The following is a 13867-nucleotide window of genomic DNA, read 5'->3' on the forward strand; positions in this document are numbered from 1 at the left end:
ACTTACCATAAGGTGGACTGCATGCTCGTCTCCTATATGATACAAAATGAAGTATTCTAAGATTGGTCACAGGTAAACAATATAATGAGAAGTAAAATGGAATACGTACTTTGAATGACGCACTTAGATAAACAGCTGCCCAAATACTGTTTAAGTTTATTCAATAATGTATAGTTGAATTCTAAAAGGATTGTAATTTGAAAGTATTATCTATTGTAATAAATTAAATTCGCCATCTGTAAATGACCAGTATAATTAAAAAAATGTAAATACAAGTATCTTATTATCTATTATGCTTAAAAAAATTGTCTCGAATCTTATGAAACCAGAACTCTTCTTTGTGGCTCAATTCGATATATTATCTAGTAAATAAAAGTATATAAACACAGTCTTATATAGGAATGTAATGTTGTGTAATAAATTCCAGTTAATCTATCAGTATCCTATTGAGTTTTGTTAAGACTGTCATTAGTAAGATATTTTCTTATTTAAATATAATATTTTTTTTATTGTTGATTCAATATCATATGACTTTTTACTATTTTTAATGGCATTCACCTCCCGAATAGATAGTCCGTGATATCGTTGATTAGCAAATTGTAGTAAGTAATCAACTTTTAATTAATGATAAATTATCACTATTAATTTATAATTACTCGTAACTACAACAACTATGATCAGTTGAGCACGTTCTTTGTACAATACGATGTTAATCTATTATAGATGACGTCTCTCCAACAGTCAATGACATTGTTGATAAACAAATTGTATTAAATAAAACAAGTTTTAATTAATTAGTAATTATCACCATCAATTTATTATTAATTGTGATCGTCATAATAGTTACGTTTGCAGAGTAATATCATGATTCTCTATTGTAAATGCATTTCTCTATCCAGTGGTCAGTGACACAGTTTATTTACAAATTGTACTTAGCAAACAACTTATAATTACTTATTAACTATCTATGATAACTTTTGCCATTTAATAGTTTTTAATTATCACGTTTGATCATCAATAAGACTGTTTCTTCTCAAACATCTGCAGACTCCGTGGATACAGTTTCCGTGACTTCTGCCCTTCAAATGACACATTTGGGAGCAATCTTGCAAACAGGGGTGTTTTTCCTTCGCTGCTGCATGTATGTCTGAAATTAAATAAAGGCATTCGTTACAAATTAAATTACGAAGACTAAAAATATGTATTTGTTTTGAAATCCAACCGCGTGATATATACTTCCATATATTAATTTTCTTCAATAAATAAAATTAAGTAAGTTAACCAACAAATTACTGAGTTACCTATGAAAATAAAAGACGTTTCAACTGAACTTTGTACTATAATTTTTAAAGAAAACACTTATTTAGAATTATGTTAGAAAAATTATATGAACTTTTTGTCTTAATTATTTAGAGATTAGTTTTATAAAAATTATTATACACACATGACATTTATATTTTTGTATTTCCTCTGCTTATACTTTATGAACATACTTTGAAAGAAAATAATAATTTAATATGTACCTTACATATGCAACATCTCGCTTATAATAATAATTACTCGCTGATACGTGAGTGCTGCTAAAAATAACGTAGTGCCAATCTCGACACATGTGCACGGCTCAAGGGCTTCGGTCTGGGTCAATATCGATTGGCAACCAGTGGACTGGTGATACTATTGAAATGATATATTTTTTCATGCGACGGAAGAAGTAAAACCGTATGCGGTTTGCATTTTACCAAAATGTTTAGGAATAAGAAATCGTCATCAACCCACTATTGTCCCACTGCTGGGCACGGGTTTCCTCTCGGAGTGAGAAGGATTAAGCCATATATTCTACCGCGCTGGCCAAATGCGTATTGGTAGACTTCATATACTTTTGAGATATTTTTATAATAAATCTCTCAGGTTTGCTGTTTCCTCACGAAACATCGTGACGAAACAGCATACCTGAGAGCAAGAAAGCAAGCAAGCATCCTTCATCTTTTAAGCAAGTGACATTTAATTTCTATCTAATACGCACATAACTTTGAAAAATCAAAGGTGGCGTGCCGGGGATTGGAACCTCGGACCCCTAATCGAGCGGCCGAGTTTCTTAACCACTAGGCTATCACTGTCTTTTTTTGATAAGAAATAACGGATAAATCCCTCATTTCTAATCCAATTATAGGTAATAATAAATATGCAGTTAATTAACCAGTCTTATATACATAGGACAAGTTAGTAACAAGTAGTTATGCTACTGATATTAGAGTAGTAGAGTTCCTTGCCTACTCTAACGTGTGTTGATATACATACTGTAACATATTATTCTATTGACATGAATCAAAAACGCATTCATAATTATCATATCATTAGTATTAAATTAAATTAAATTAAGTCTTAAAAAAACAATAAGTATTATTATAGATTGGATAAATCTCATGAGTATTTATATAAAAAAAATATAACACATTAAGGACATTATTGTTTAAAGTTTGTGAGCATTTCTATAAAAGCTAATTTTAAAATTGTTTGACTCAACAAAATATTTTATTTTACTTAACTCTTCGTGTTTCCCACTTGTACTTGACATAATTGTTTTTATTACAACTAGAAAGGTACACGGGCAACTGTATAAGTATTACGGTTGCATATAGATAACCGCTACTCTATAACGTCTGCCACACTAGGAGATTTACCAATGCTAGTTCTATTTGCGGCTTAGGTATATTTTTTTAATTTAAGGTATTTTCATTAATTTATATTCAAACATAAAATTATAAATCGTGCTTTCTTCGTATTTTCTTGGAAAATATGAAAGGGTCAGCTCAAATAGACCGAAGATTCAGTTACAATATTTGATTTTCAAATACCTACATACCAACAAACTGGGCAAGTTAAATAAAGGTTGTTGTAATAATAATACAATACACATTTGCGGTAGAGTTAGATAAGAATTAGACAAGTATGTAATGATAAAAAATCGTAGGTGCGTTTAAATCTGGTTCCCTTTTTCATTCAAGAATCATAATTTTGACCTTGGATATAAAAACGCACGAGTCCTCTATTTAATATCTATAAGTCGGGGCTATAAACTTGATATATACCTCGACTGTCAGGGACAGTCCCCCATTATGGTGCTTAGGGGTCTAATATAGCGGGGTACGGCGACAATCATTTATGTATCACTATCGTTCTAAAGTTGCTCCACTGGTGACGCATACTTATTAAGTAGCTTTAAATTCGACTTCTAAATCTGGGTTCCGAGGTTCGAATATGTATATATTAAAAATACTTATTGTTACATTTCTTATTAGTATACCTTACATATTATAAATTGCCACTAATCACTATTCATCAGATTTGCTACTCGTGCACAAAAGAAAAATACAATGCATTTATTTAGGTGCGGGGACTTTTCTGACCTTTTTTTGCAAAGGATGTTTAGATTAGAACAATGACGAATAAGTATGATAAGAGCAGCAAAAAATGGGGAATACCGGCATCGGGCAAGCGTGAAGGAATTTATGAGTAATACGTATAATAATAGGTGTTACAATTGAGGACACCATTTTTTAATAATATAGGAGTAGCAGACGAGCATGCAGTCCACCTGATGGTAAGTGGCTACTGCGGCCCATGGACATCTGTAATCAACCCGAGATAGGGTTAGATATTCCTGCCTGAGGTCGGCCACAGATGCGCCGCTTCCCCTGAGGACTAAGCTGGAATGCCTCGGAAAAGTATGTCTCCCTTACCACACCGGTCAAAACGGAACATAGCAGGTCCTAACACTGCTGCTATTAGGCAGAAATAGGTGTGGCGGTGGTGCCGCCGGAGTCGAACCACAAAGGGTTCTACCACCTTCAAATCTATAGTAATACATAGTAGAAGAACTCATATTTTTTTGTAAGATATTTTGTTTGTCTGATGGTAAGTCGTTCCTGTTGCTTATAGACATCTCTAACCAAGTTCATACAAAATTGAGGTTCTATATGAAACCTATCATTGATTCGTGGGCACAAATTAGCATGGGAACATTTTATGAGTGTCGGCCGGCATTCATATAGGCTATAGATTACTTCCATCTTAGTATGTAATACTAGTAGACGGTAGTAGTCCGGGCTGACGTTGGCCTTTCATAAACAATTAACAATTTGACCTTCAACCGAAAGTAAAAAATCTAAAACCAACCAAAAATATATTTCTAGTTATTTTCTGATAATTTATCCGTATGTAAATCAGATCCAAAATAGAAATCTACGTCATCATTTAGATATCTATCTGACCAGATCCTACTGCGTGTCAAACCGGAATGGTATCTTGGTCTTTTAAATTGTTGTATTATGCAAAAAATATTCAATCAAATATGCCAATTTTAGCAATACATAACGTATGAATATCCATCAACATGTAATCGCTGCCTAGATTCATGCAAAAAGGAATGCTCCAAATGTGTCGATCCGCTGATATATGAGGCCTCTAGCGTGAGACATATTTCGTAATACTCTATATCCCTAAAATATTAATGTGATTGACGACGGTACCTATTGAATATTTTATTATACGAAATATCTCACGGAGGTACGTTCAAGATCTTATAAAATTGCTTAGTAAATTTAAATATAAATAAATGAAATATAATCGTCAATCACGATTATTTCTATGCCTAATCATAAAACCCATAAGTTACCTGATAAACAAATAATAAGTCACCGTAATCTATGGACATTATTTTTATTACATATAGATTATACCAGAGTTAACTATTACCAATGCGTCGCCGGTTATAAATTTATTCTTTTGCACCTTGTTTGAAAAACATATTTCTTTTTGTAACAGAAAATCCACAGATTAAATGCTGACCTCATGTCTTGTAATATAACTTCACTTTACGCTAACTTTACAAAAAAATAAGACTCAAAATACCTTGCAATCCTGAAATAATCATCAAGGCGACGATAAACACACAAGTTGTTATTTTCATTTCGTATGAACTGTTTATTCACGTGAAATATTTATAATGCACTGTTATCGATAGCGTACGGTCCCGATGTGAATCGCGTTTGTTATGGCTCGCCTTATTTACAGTCATCTGCCGATAAAATTATGCAGCAATTATAGCGCTGATTCATACGTTCATTTCGTATCGTTTTATAGTATTACAACGATTGATTAAGAACACGAGGCACAGCTGGTTATTTGACGCAAATAAAGTTTTGGGTTTCACTAATCACTCGGGGTGGAACTTACCTGACTATCCGTCTCTTTGCCCGGCGGGTAAGGTTTTTCAAGCGTTTGTATGTAAGTTTAATTATTTGGTATGCCCTGCAGTTAACTAGCTGCACTTTAATATATGAGGTGTCGTTAGATGAGTCGAAATTGAGGCAGTGATATAGGCTATATTTTAAGCAGTTGGTAACAAACGATCATACAGTCAGAGTTAAATTACACTATTTAAGTTACAAATAGTGTAATTATTTTTCTGCTTTACACTAACCTTCATAGGTATTGAACACAGCCCCGCCGTCGGTATATACTTTTTACAGTTAGCACACATTTACAACGCTCTTTTTTGATTGTCTTATATACCCCACATAAATAACAACGGAAGGCATTTGCCTAAAATGCACACTGCAGTGGAATGGCGTAGTGTTTACCCCTAAGGGGTCGAGAACCACCCGCGTAGTTCATCGGTGTGTCGTCAATAAAGTTCACTTGGGAGTGGTTAGTTAAAAACTCAACAGTTTTCAAGAGCGTACTATGCAGCTTGAATAATAAATGACGCATACCGTCGGTTGAACCTACTGAGCTACATATTTTAGAAGAACTGAAAAGTCAAAACTATTTTCGGGTATTTTAAGGAATATAGAATTATTTCTATATGTTTGGATCTATATGTAGGAGTGAGTTCGGTAGGTAAGACATTTAGGTAGATTAATATATCTATTTAAAGGAAGGTCTAGGCGAGGCCTAGAAGGAGTGTCCCTTATCTTAAGGAGTTTCTATTAAGTCGGTAATAAGTCGATAAATGTAATTTTGAGGTAAAATAATTTGAAAGATAAGATAAAATAATGAAGGTGGTAGAACCCTTTGTGCTTCGACTCCGGCGGCACCACCGCCACACCTATTTCTACCTAATAACCGCAGTGTTAGGCGCTGCTGTGTTCCGGTTTGAAGGGTGTGGTAAGGGAGACATACTTTTCCGAGGCGTTCCAGCTTAGTCCTCAGGGGTAGCGGCGCATCTGTGGCCGACCTCAGGTAGGAATATCTAATCCTATCTGGGGTTGATTACAGATGTCCATGGGCGGCAGTAGCCACTTACCATCAGGTGGACTGCATGCTCGTCTGCTACTCCTATATTATAAAAAAAAAAGAAAAAAATGTAATCCTGTATAAGTCCCGTTACTTGGCACTGGTCTCTACGCAAAGCTTTGATAGGTGTTTTTTTCTGTAGATATGGGATTTATCGAAGGAGGTATGAGTTCGTGGCCGTCCTGTGTCAGATATTTTCAAATCGATAAAGTCTCCGTTCAGTACCCTTAGTATGAATTGTTACGTTTTAACAAAAGGAACTGTTTTTGTATTTGTTTACGTATTTGCCCATACATTTCCAATCAGCGTCCCTAGCGGACTGTATCAGAACTGATTGGAAATGTATGGGAAATACGTAAAGAAATACAAAAGCAGTCATTTTTGACAAAAAGTAACAACTCATACTAGGGGTACAAGGTTTAGCGACTGCTATACAATGATAACGATCAAGAACGATGGCTTAACGTGACCTTGGAAGCATGGGAGTAGGCAAGAAATTTTATTGCTATTATATGTAATTGCCATTAGCGGCCACCCACCCAACTTTGTAGCTTGGTTAAGATTTACAGTAGCACTACCATGAGTTTACAAAAGTATTACTCGCTAGCGATTGCGTAAAATAAATGTATGAAAAATTATATAGCGCCTCTGGTACTCGTAGAACTAAATTCCGTAGTGTGAGCCACTCGTAACGTAAAAAACCTATCGAAATCAAATCGCTAGCGAATGTCATTGTGATCTATTGCCATACAAATTCGGTCCCATGAGTCATTAATTTGACAGACGTTGTCAAGAAATACCGTAACGATACTAGTTATGTTATTCACTAGCCAAAATGACAATAGTTTTCTATTTACAATTTCTATAGTGGCGTTTCTATGCCAACTCATGGTAGTGCTACAGAAGCTGCTATTCTATGAGCATTATAGTTATGTTAAAATTTAGTATATTCTGTATGTATATATGAAAGGATAGGATGTATAGCACTTAAGTAAAGATTTGCGACGTGTGTCGTTGTTTCGTAGTTCTTGAAACGAACTAATTCTACAAATGAGTTGTTTACGCAACGAATATAGTTCCATGGAAACACTCTTTGAATATTGAATAAACATTTCTTAAAACACTTATGTTGAGTTAGATAAATATTTATCAGTAACTTATCATATGCCTTAGGACACTTATCATGTCTATCGTCATATTAAACAAAAGACGCTGTACAACAGACAGACAATGATCCTTTGTAGCTATATATGTACTGTGTGATCGAGTGACTCATCTACTCCCACTAGGGGTGTCAAAATTCATGTTAATTATAGTTAACATTATTATTTTTGTACGTACGTTTTTTGATATTGGTATTGATAGTTTTATTAAACAGACTTGCCAAAGGTAGCTAACTCTACCTGTACCCTTAGTATGTGTTTTTATGTATTTACAAAAAAGACTGTTTTTGTATTTGTTTACGTATTTGCCCATACATTTCCAATCACCGCCCCTAGCAGACTGTATCAGAACTGATTGGATATGTATGGGAAATATGTAAACAAATACATTTACATTTTTGTAAAAACGTAAAATCTCATACTTAGGGTATTCGTATAACTCCGGAGGCAACATCGCTACATGTATCTATTTAATTGATAACAGCAGTGTTATATGCTGCTGTGCTATGGTTTGATGGTGAATGGCATTCCAAATATGTTAAGATACATCAAGTCTACAGCTCGAAAAAATAAATATAATAACATCTATACACATTGAAAGTTGGTGTAGAGTCAATATGGCTATGGTTCGATCGGGAAATTACTCACTTATTTCCAGCGTGAAATAGTTCTGCGTTACATTGGAACGGTGTGGATGGTAACTGACTTACATATAAGACAACCGTTTTAGTGCACTAGAGTGGCAACGTATCCGCTCCTCCTATTAGCAGGAGTTAATACTCCTCTATTTTTTTTAATAGTTTTCCAAACACGAAAATAGACAGTAACAATTTCAATTCTCAAAACTGATTACATTTTTTTGTTAGGAGTGAGTAATCTTTACTAATATATGTGTATGGTAATGAATACCATACATATGTGTATACTAATATATGTGTATGGTAATTAATACCATACACATATATTAGTAAAGATTACTCACTCCTAACAAAAAAATGTAATCAGTTTTGAGAATTGAAATTGTTACTGTCTATTTTCGTGTTTGGAAAACTATTAAAAAAATTAGAGCTTAGAGTTTTAGAGTTTTTAGAGCATTTACGAATGACACATTTACAAGGCGGTGAAATATATACACTATTCTATTAACATAATAAATCTGAATTACTGATATGGTAGCAACCCTACGCACATACAATCGCTGTGAAGTCCTGGTGAAGTCCCGAGTCTCCCTCTATATATATCCCGTTTCGTTGTTAAGTATGTTTAGTTTCGCGTCTATTGGTTACTAAGCAACATGGAGTGCTATATTCTCATCCTTGCAGCAACCTTGTGCTGCGCCAGCGCAGCTCTCACTGTTAATGCCTACGATGATAGTAAGTTTTATTTTTTAAACCATTCTAATATTACTTATAACAGAAAAAAACAATATTGTGCTTTCACGATAGAATCAGTATACTGATTATGATGACGCAATTTTATATGGAGATGCATGTCATTTACAAGATACAATTTACATTTTTGTTTGTAAATACTTTATTTTATGGCCTCTAAATTTTTTATTCATAATAATTAATTAATAATTATAGTTGTTATATATTTTTGTCATGAGTGTTTTTGTCTTCACCGATTATTTCACGATGTCGCGACCGTTTGTGATAATTCATACGCCATTTAATAAAAAAAAAATACTGTTTTTAGATTTGGAACTACCAAACAGTGTAGACGATGCTCAGACAATAAAAAGTTGTGATCCACGAGGATGTGACGCACTTTGTCGGCTCTTGGGGTTCACTGATGGACAGTGCGTGGACGGAGAGTGCAAATGTGAGAGAAAAGAACAGCAAAGTACGTGCATTTTTTAAGAGTAACGGGGAGATAATTTTCGACATTCGACCATAACGAATTTTCCAAATGTTTATTGATAACTAGGTAACAGCAAACAGTCAAATCAAACAAGAAATCATTATTGCCAAACAAATCAAAGCGATATTAAACTTATGTCCATAGCCTATCTATTACGGACATGAAAAATATTTTTCGTATAATTATAAGCGTCCAAAAAACTTAAACTGAAACTGAAATTGATCCATATATTACACAACTTTGAAGTGTTTTTATATAATTTTACCCTGGGTTCTACTGGATCATAAAATTATTCATATTACATGAAATGTACAAAGTTTTTTGTTTGTTTTTTGTATTCGTTCTATACTATGTTCCAAAGAAATAATTTTATTCGTTAACTAAATTTACGCTGTTTAATTTTTTAATTAATAAATTTACAGGCCAGAGTAAGGAGTCGTTAAGTCCTTCTGCATCAGTTGATGACTGCAATTACAACGCATGCGACCAACTGTGCCGACGGTTGGGCTTCCCTGGCGGCGCATGTGTGGGCGACCGTTGCAAGTGTGATAACTTCAAAAAATCCCTAGGTGACATACATAAATAGTACATACATACCGCTTTAAACGCACATTTATATATTTTTTTGTTGTATTATTTTTTGAATGATGTTGAATGTTGTTAAAAAATGTTTGACGAATCACGATTATGTTTTAAATTGTCTAATAAGTGTTAATTAACGACTTAGTCGCAGATGAGGAGTCAGAAATTCAGCCTGCATCAGTGGACGACTGTAATTACAACGCATGCGACCAACTGTGCCGAAGGTTGGGCTTCCCTGGCGGCGCATGTGTGGGCGACCGCTGCGATTGTGATAACTTCAAAAAATCCCTAGGTGACATACATAAATAGTACATACATATATTCGTATTTCTCATCTTAAATCTTTACTCCTTGCTATTCAGCGATTACGTTTGCATATCGTAATATTTTTTCTTTGAAATTCATGTATCGATTTTCGACATCATTGTTAAACGAGGTGGAATTCTTTGTGGTTCATCTGTTGCTTGAACCCCCCATCCTTATGTTTACGGCAGTTGTGTTTTACTGCTGTTTTCTGTTTTGAATGATGTTGTACTCGTATGTTGTTAAACAATCTTTGACGAAGCGCGATTATGTATTAAATTGTCTTTTAAAATTGATTTTGAATAAGTGTTAATAAGGGAGTTTTTTGCAGACAAAGAGCCAGAAAGTCAGCGTGCAGTTGACGACTGTAATTACAAAGCATGCGACCAACTGTGCCGAAGGTTGGGCTTCCCCGGCGGAGCATGTGTGGGCGGTCGCTGCAAGTGTGACAACTTCAAACAATCGCTAGGTAAGATTATTGTTTAACATATGTAAATTTTAGCTATGTTTTTATTTTGAGGACGTTTATTTTATTACTTACACGCTCATTTCGACGGTTATTTTTGCACGTAAAAAACACTTTCTACACTCATGGATCCATACTAGGATTCTCTGTGTCGTGGGTGCCATGGATACATACAAAGACGAGTACACAAATACCTAGAGCCAGAACAGAATTCTACATTCATCAGACCAGTATGGTGACCGCTCCGCCACGAGGTCGTATATATTCCACTTTGTGAGACTAACGATAGACCTTACATTTCAGGTTCTTTGCTTAATCGTAACTTGAGAAGCTGCGATTGGCAACAGTGCAATCAGCGTTGCCGTTCGCACGGCCTTCCTGGTGGCTCCTGTTTTGCTGGACAATGCAAATGCGATACTTGGCCATTCGACGGTAAGCTGACATTAATTACATTTTCATATCAAATAACTTAATTGTGGAACACAAAGTTAAAACATAGCTGTACTTTGGTTAATATTTGCCATATCCCGGCCTGATGGGCATACAATATTATAATAGAATAATTATAGTTTAAAAACTAAGAACCACGCTAAAATCGCACAAGGAAAATCGTTAATTCTGATTCCTGACAATCCTGATGAGGGATAAAATTATTTAAATCGTGTATTGTCATCGGTTTTTGATATTTGTTCAAAATTTTAAATTAATCGGACCATTCAAAGTGGGTAAAAATCGAGTTCAAAGATTTCGTTACACAAATACATACAGGTCAAGCTAATAAAAGCGTGGTAATAAGAATTAATATTAACATTAACTTTCAAAAGTAGCATGACTATTGTATGTAGTCGTGTTTCTATGTTATAATGCGTGTTGTATTTACTTGTCCAGTTATTTATGGGCTACATGGAAATGTTAAATATTTAAAGTCATCTTTGAACATTCAGTTAGTTCAGACAATAAAGCGTATTCTGTGGATCCGACTATTAAAATATATATTCACATACGACGCAGTGACTTTGTAGAATTCAAAGGTACTTGTGATTCGAACCTCGGATCCATCGAATGCGAGGCCGTTTTTCTAACTACTAGGCTGTCACGGCCTAACATGTCTTCCAAAACATCAATGGGTACATGTCAAGCAAGTGGCGGTCATATATCTCACTCCTAACCTCGTCTAATGTTGCTTAACTTTGTTGATCGGTTACGATCTGGCGACTTTGGTAAGATGCCCGTGGGATACAGGGGTCATTTAACAACAGATCGACTGCAACCTACTTACTAAGTAGTGTTATTCCGTTACTGATGTTGACGCTACAAGGGAAAGTTAATAAGGGTTCATTTTTGGTATTATTTATATTGTTGAAAATTCTTAAAACTTAGTAACTATTGCTTATTATATAACAACGAAATACATATTTTTTCAGAGGAGAACGAAATACCAGTTGCTAATGTAGCTCACGCCTATGAATCACTTGTTGAGAAGGAACAGAATCCAGGTACTGATTTTTTCAAAAATTCAAATATTTTTTTATTAAGTAACTATTTTTTATTGAACTACTTTAAAGTTATTTGCGTGGTATTCACCACTTACTTATATATTTGAAAAGTTTTTAAGTACATCGTTTCGTTGCCTAAAAATTATTTAAAAAATCTCGTAGGTGTTCAGGTATTCGCGACTGAATGAATATTGGTTGTTGATAAACCTAAGTAACAATATTTTTGGAAATCGATCTTCAAAATAATGTAACGTAAGTAAAATTGCGTGGGCAACGAAATTGGTTTTTTTAAAAAAAATATTTAGTTACCTAAACTAATACAGAATTTATAGAACACGAGCGGTATTAAAAATGTGTCCGAACACTAAGAAGTCTCTAACAGAACTGATTGTCACACCTATCTTTCTCACCGTCGACTCACCGTAACACAACTTAATGTTTCCTCTTTTACACATTACGCTAACGTAACTCGTACCTAGGCTTTTTTAGGGAATAGGGCGGGGAGCGTTGGAATCGACCGCTGAAATTTGATTTTAGGGAAGCGGTGAAGAGATAACCGATTACGGCAAATTGCTGGAAAATTGATCGTGCTACCAAGATTAGTTTTTGAACACTAATGAACTAAAATTAGAATCATATTTCTAACCAATATACTTGCTTAGTTGCTTCTATTTCTGCTATGTTAGTTTCTAAGTCTATTTAGATATAGTAGAAGGTTCTATCATCTAAGTTTGACTATAGAGATCCCGCCACCGCATTCAATTCGAATAACAATAAACTTAAGCGTTCCTATGATTTGGTTTGATGGAAGTAAGAGAGATACATAGAGGCATTCTAATTTAGTTCTTTGTGGTAGCATCGTATCTGTGCCGACTGCAGGGAGGACTCAATCATATCTGGGGTTAATTATAGATGTTTATTAACAATCAAGTGCGTTGATTGAAAGAATCGGCTATGATTAAATTATGAACTCTTTTTTACTTAGCGTTGATGATTTTTTTTTGAAAATTACTTGTTATGTTTCAGATGTTAGTATGAGGTCGACAGTGCCCCGTGGGAGCTGTGACTGCGACCCAAGGAGCTGTGATATGTACTGCTTCCGTATACACTACACCGGTGGCATCTGCCTCACTGGCTCCTGTAGGTGTTATAGATGAACTCGTAGACCTCAGAAAAATAAATAAAATGTTTGCTTAAAATAAACTTTTTTATTCATTATTGGCATTTTTAAAGTCTGCTACCAAAAACCATTTTACATGACATTAAATTAGTTTTTGGATAGGTAGGTATAATAACAGAAGATATGCTGAACTCGATGGATTCACTGGCTATCAGTTATACATCACGCACGGATAAATATAACAAAGACATTAATTTAGAAACATTCTCAAAATTATTTAAACATCCGATTTTATCGATATCAGGGACTCAGACCAGGGACGCCTACTAATACTAGTAATATGCCTTAAGATAATTAAAATTAAGATGCATTCAAATTATATCGATAGTCGATATAATTTAAACATCTATTGTGTTTTAATTTGGAGATCAATAAAGCGATCTGCTAAATACAAATGTAAAGTAATAAGAAAATAATAGTTTAAAAGAATAATAGAGACTGATAAGTTGACATAAAACTACTAAAAGCGAAATATAGAATCCTATCCCTGAAGTATTGAATTAATGTTAAAATACGT

General features: G+C 34.3%; 1 protein-coding gene and 1 long non-coding RNA gene across 2 annotated transcripts; one reads left to right on the forward strand and one right to left on the reverse strand.

The window, feature by feature from the left end:
* Positions 1-237: 237 nt before the first annotated feature.
* Positions 238-5055, reverse strand: LOC140751793 (uncharacterized). The gene is made up of 2 exons (XR_012103382.1): positions 4912-5055; positions 238-1147 (listed from the first exon to the last, which is right to left on the reverse strand). It is a non-coding gene; the product is annotated as an uncharacterized LOC140751793 (long non-coding RNA).
* Positions 5056-8693: 3638 nt separating this feature from the next.
* Positions 8694-13386, forward strand: 6tox (antimicrobial protein 6Tox). Its single transcript, XM_073085996.1, has 8 exons — positions 8694-8833; positions 9159-9305; positions 9746-9892; positions 10051-10197; positions 10540-10677; positions 10978-11106; positions 12099-12170; positions 13197-13386. The coding sequence occupies exons 1-8, from the start codon at positions 8755-8757 to the stop codon at positions 13325-13327; spliced, it is 990 nt and encodes a 329-aa protein (XP_072942097.1). The 5' UTR covers positions 8694-8754; the 3' UTR covers positions 13328-13386.
* Positions 13387-13867: the final 481 nt, after the last annotated feature.

The sequence above is a fragment of the Epargyreus clarus genome, unplaced genomic scaffold (assembly GCF_041222505.1).
Source record: "Epargyreus clarus isolate Ecla_fem2 unplaced genomic scaffold, WU_Ecla_fem_2.2 ptg000023l, whole genome shotgun sequence".
Lineage (NCBI taxonomy): Eukaryota > Metazoa > Arthropoda > Insecta > Lepidoptera > Hesperiidae > Epargyreus > Epargyreus clarus.

Coding starts and splice junctions, on each gene's coding strand:
- 6tox (XM_073085996.1), top strand. CDS start 8,755: ATGGAGTGCTATATTCTCATCCTTGCAGCAACCTTGTGCTGCGCCAGC. Junction 9,306..9,745: donor TGAGAGAAAAGAACAGCAAA/GTACGTGCATTT, acceptor ATAAATTTACAG/GCCAGAGTAAGGAGTCGTTA. Junction 10,678..10,977: donor CAACTTCAAACAATCGCTAG/GTAAGATTATTG, acceptor CTTACATTTCAG/GTTCTTTGCTTAATCGTAAC.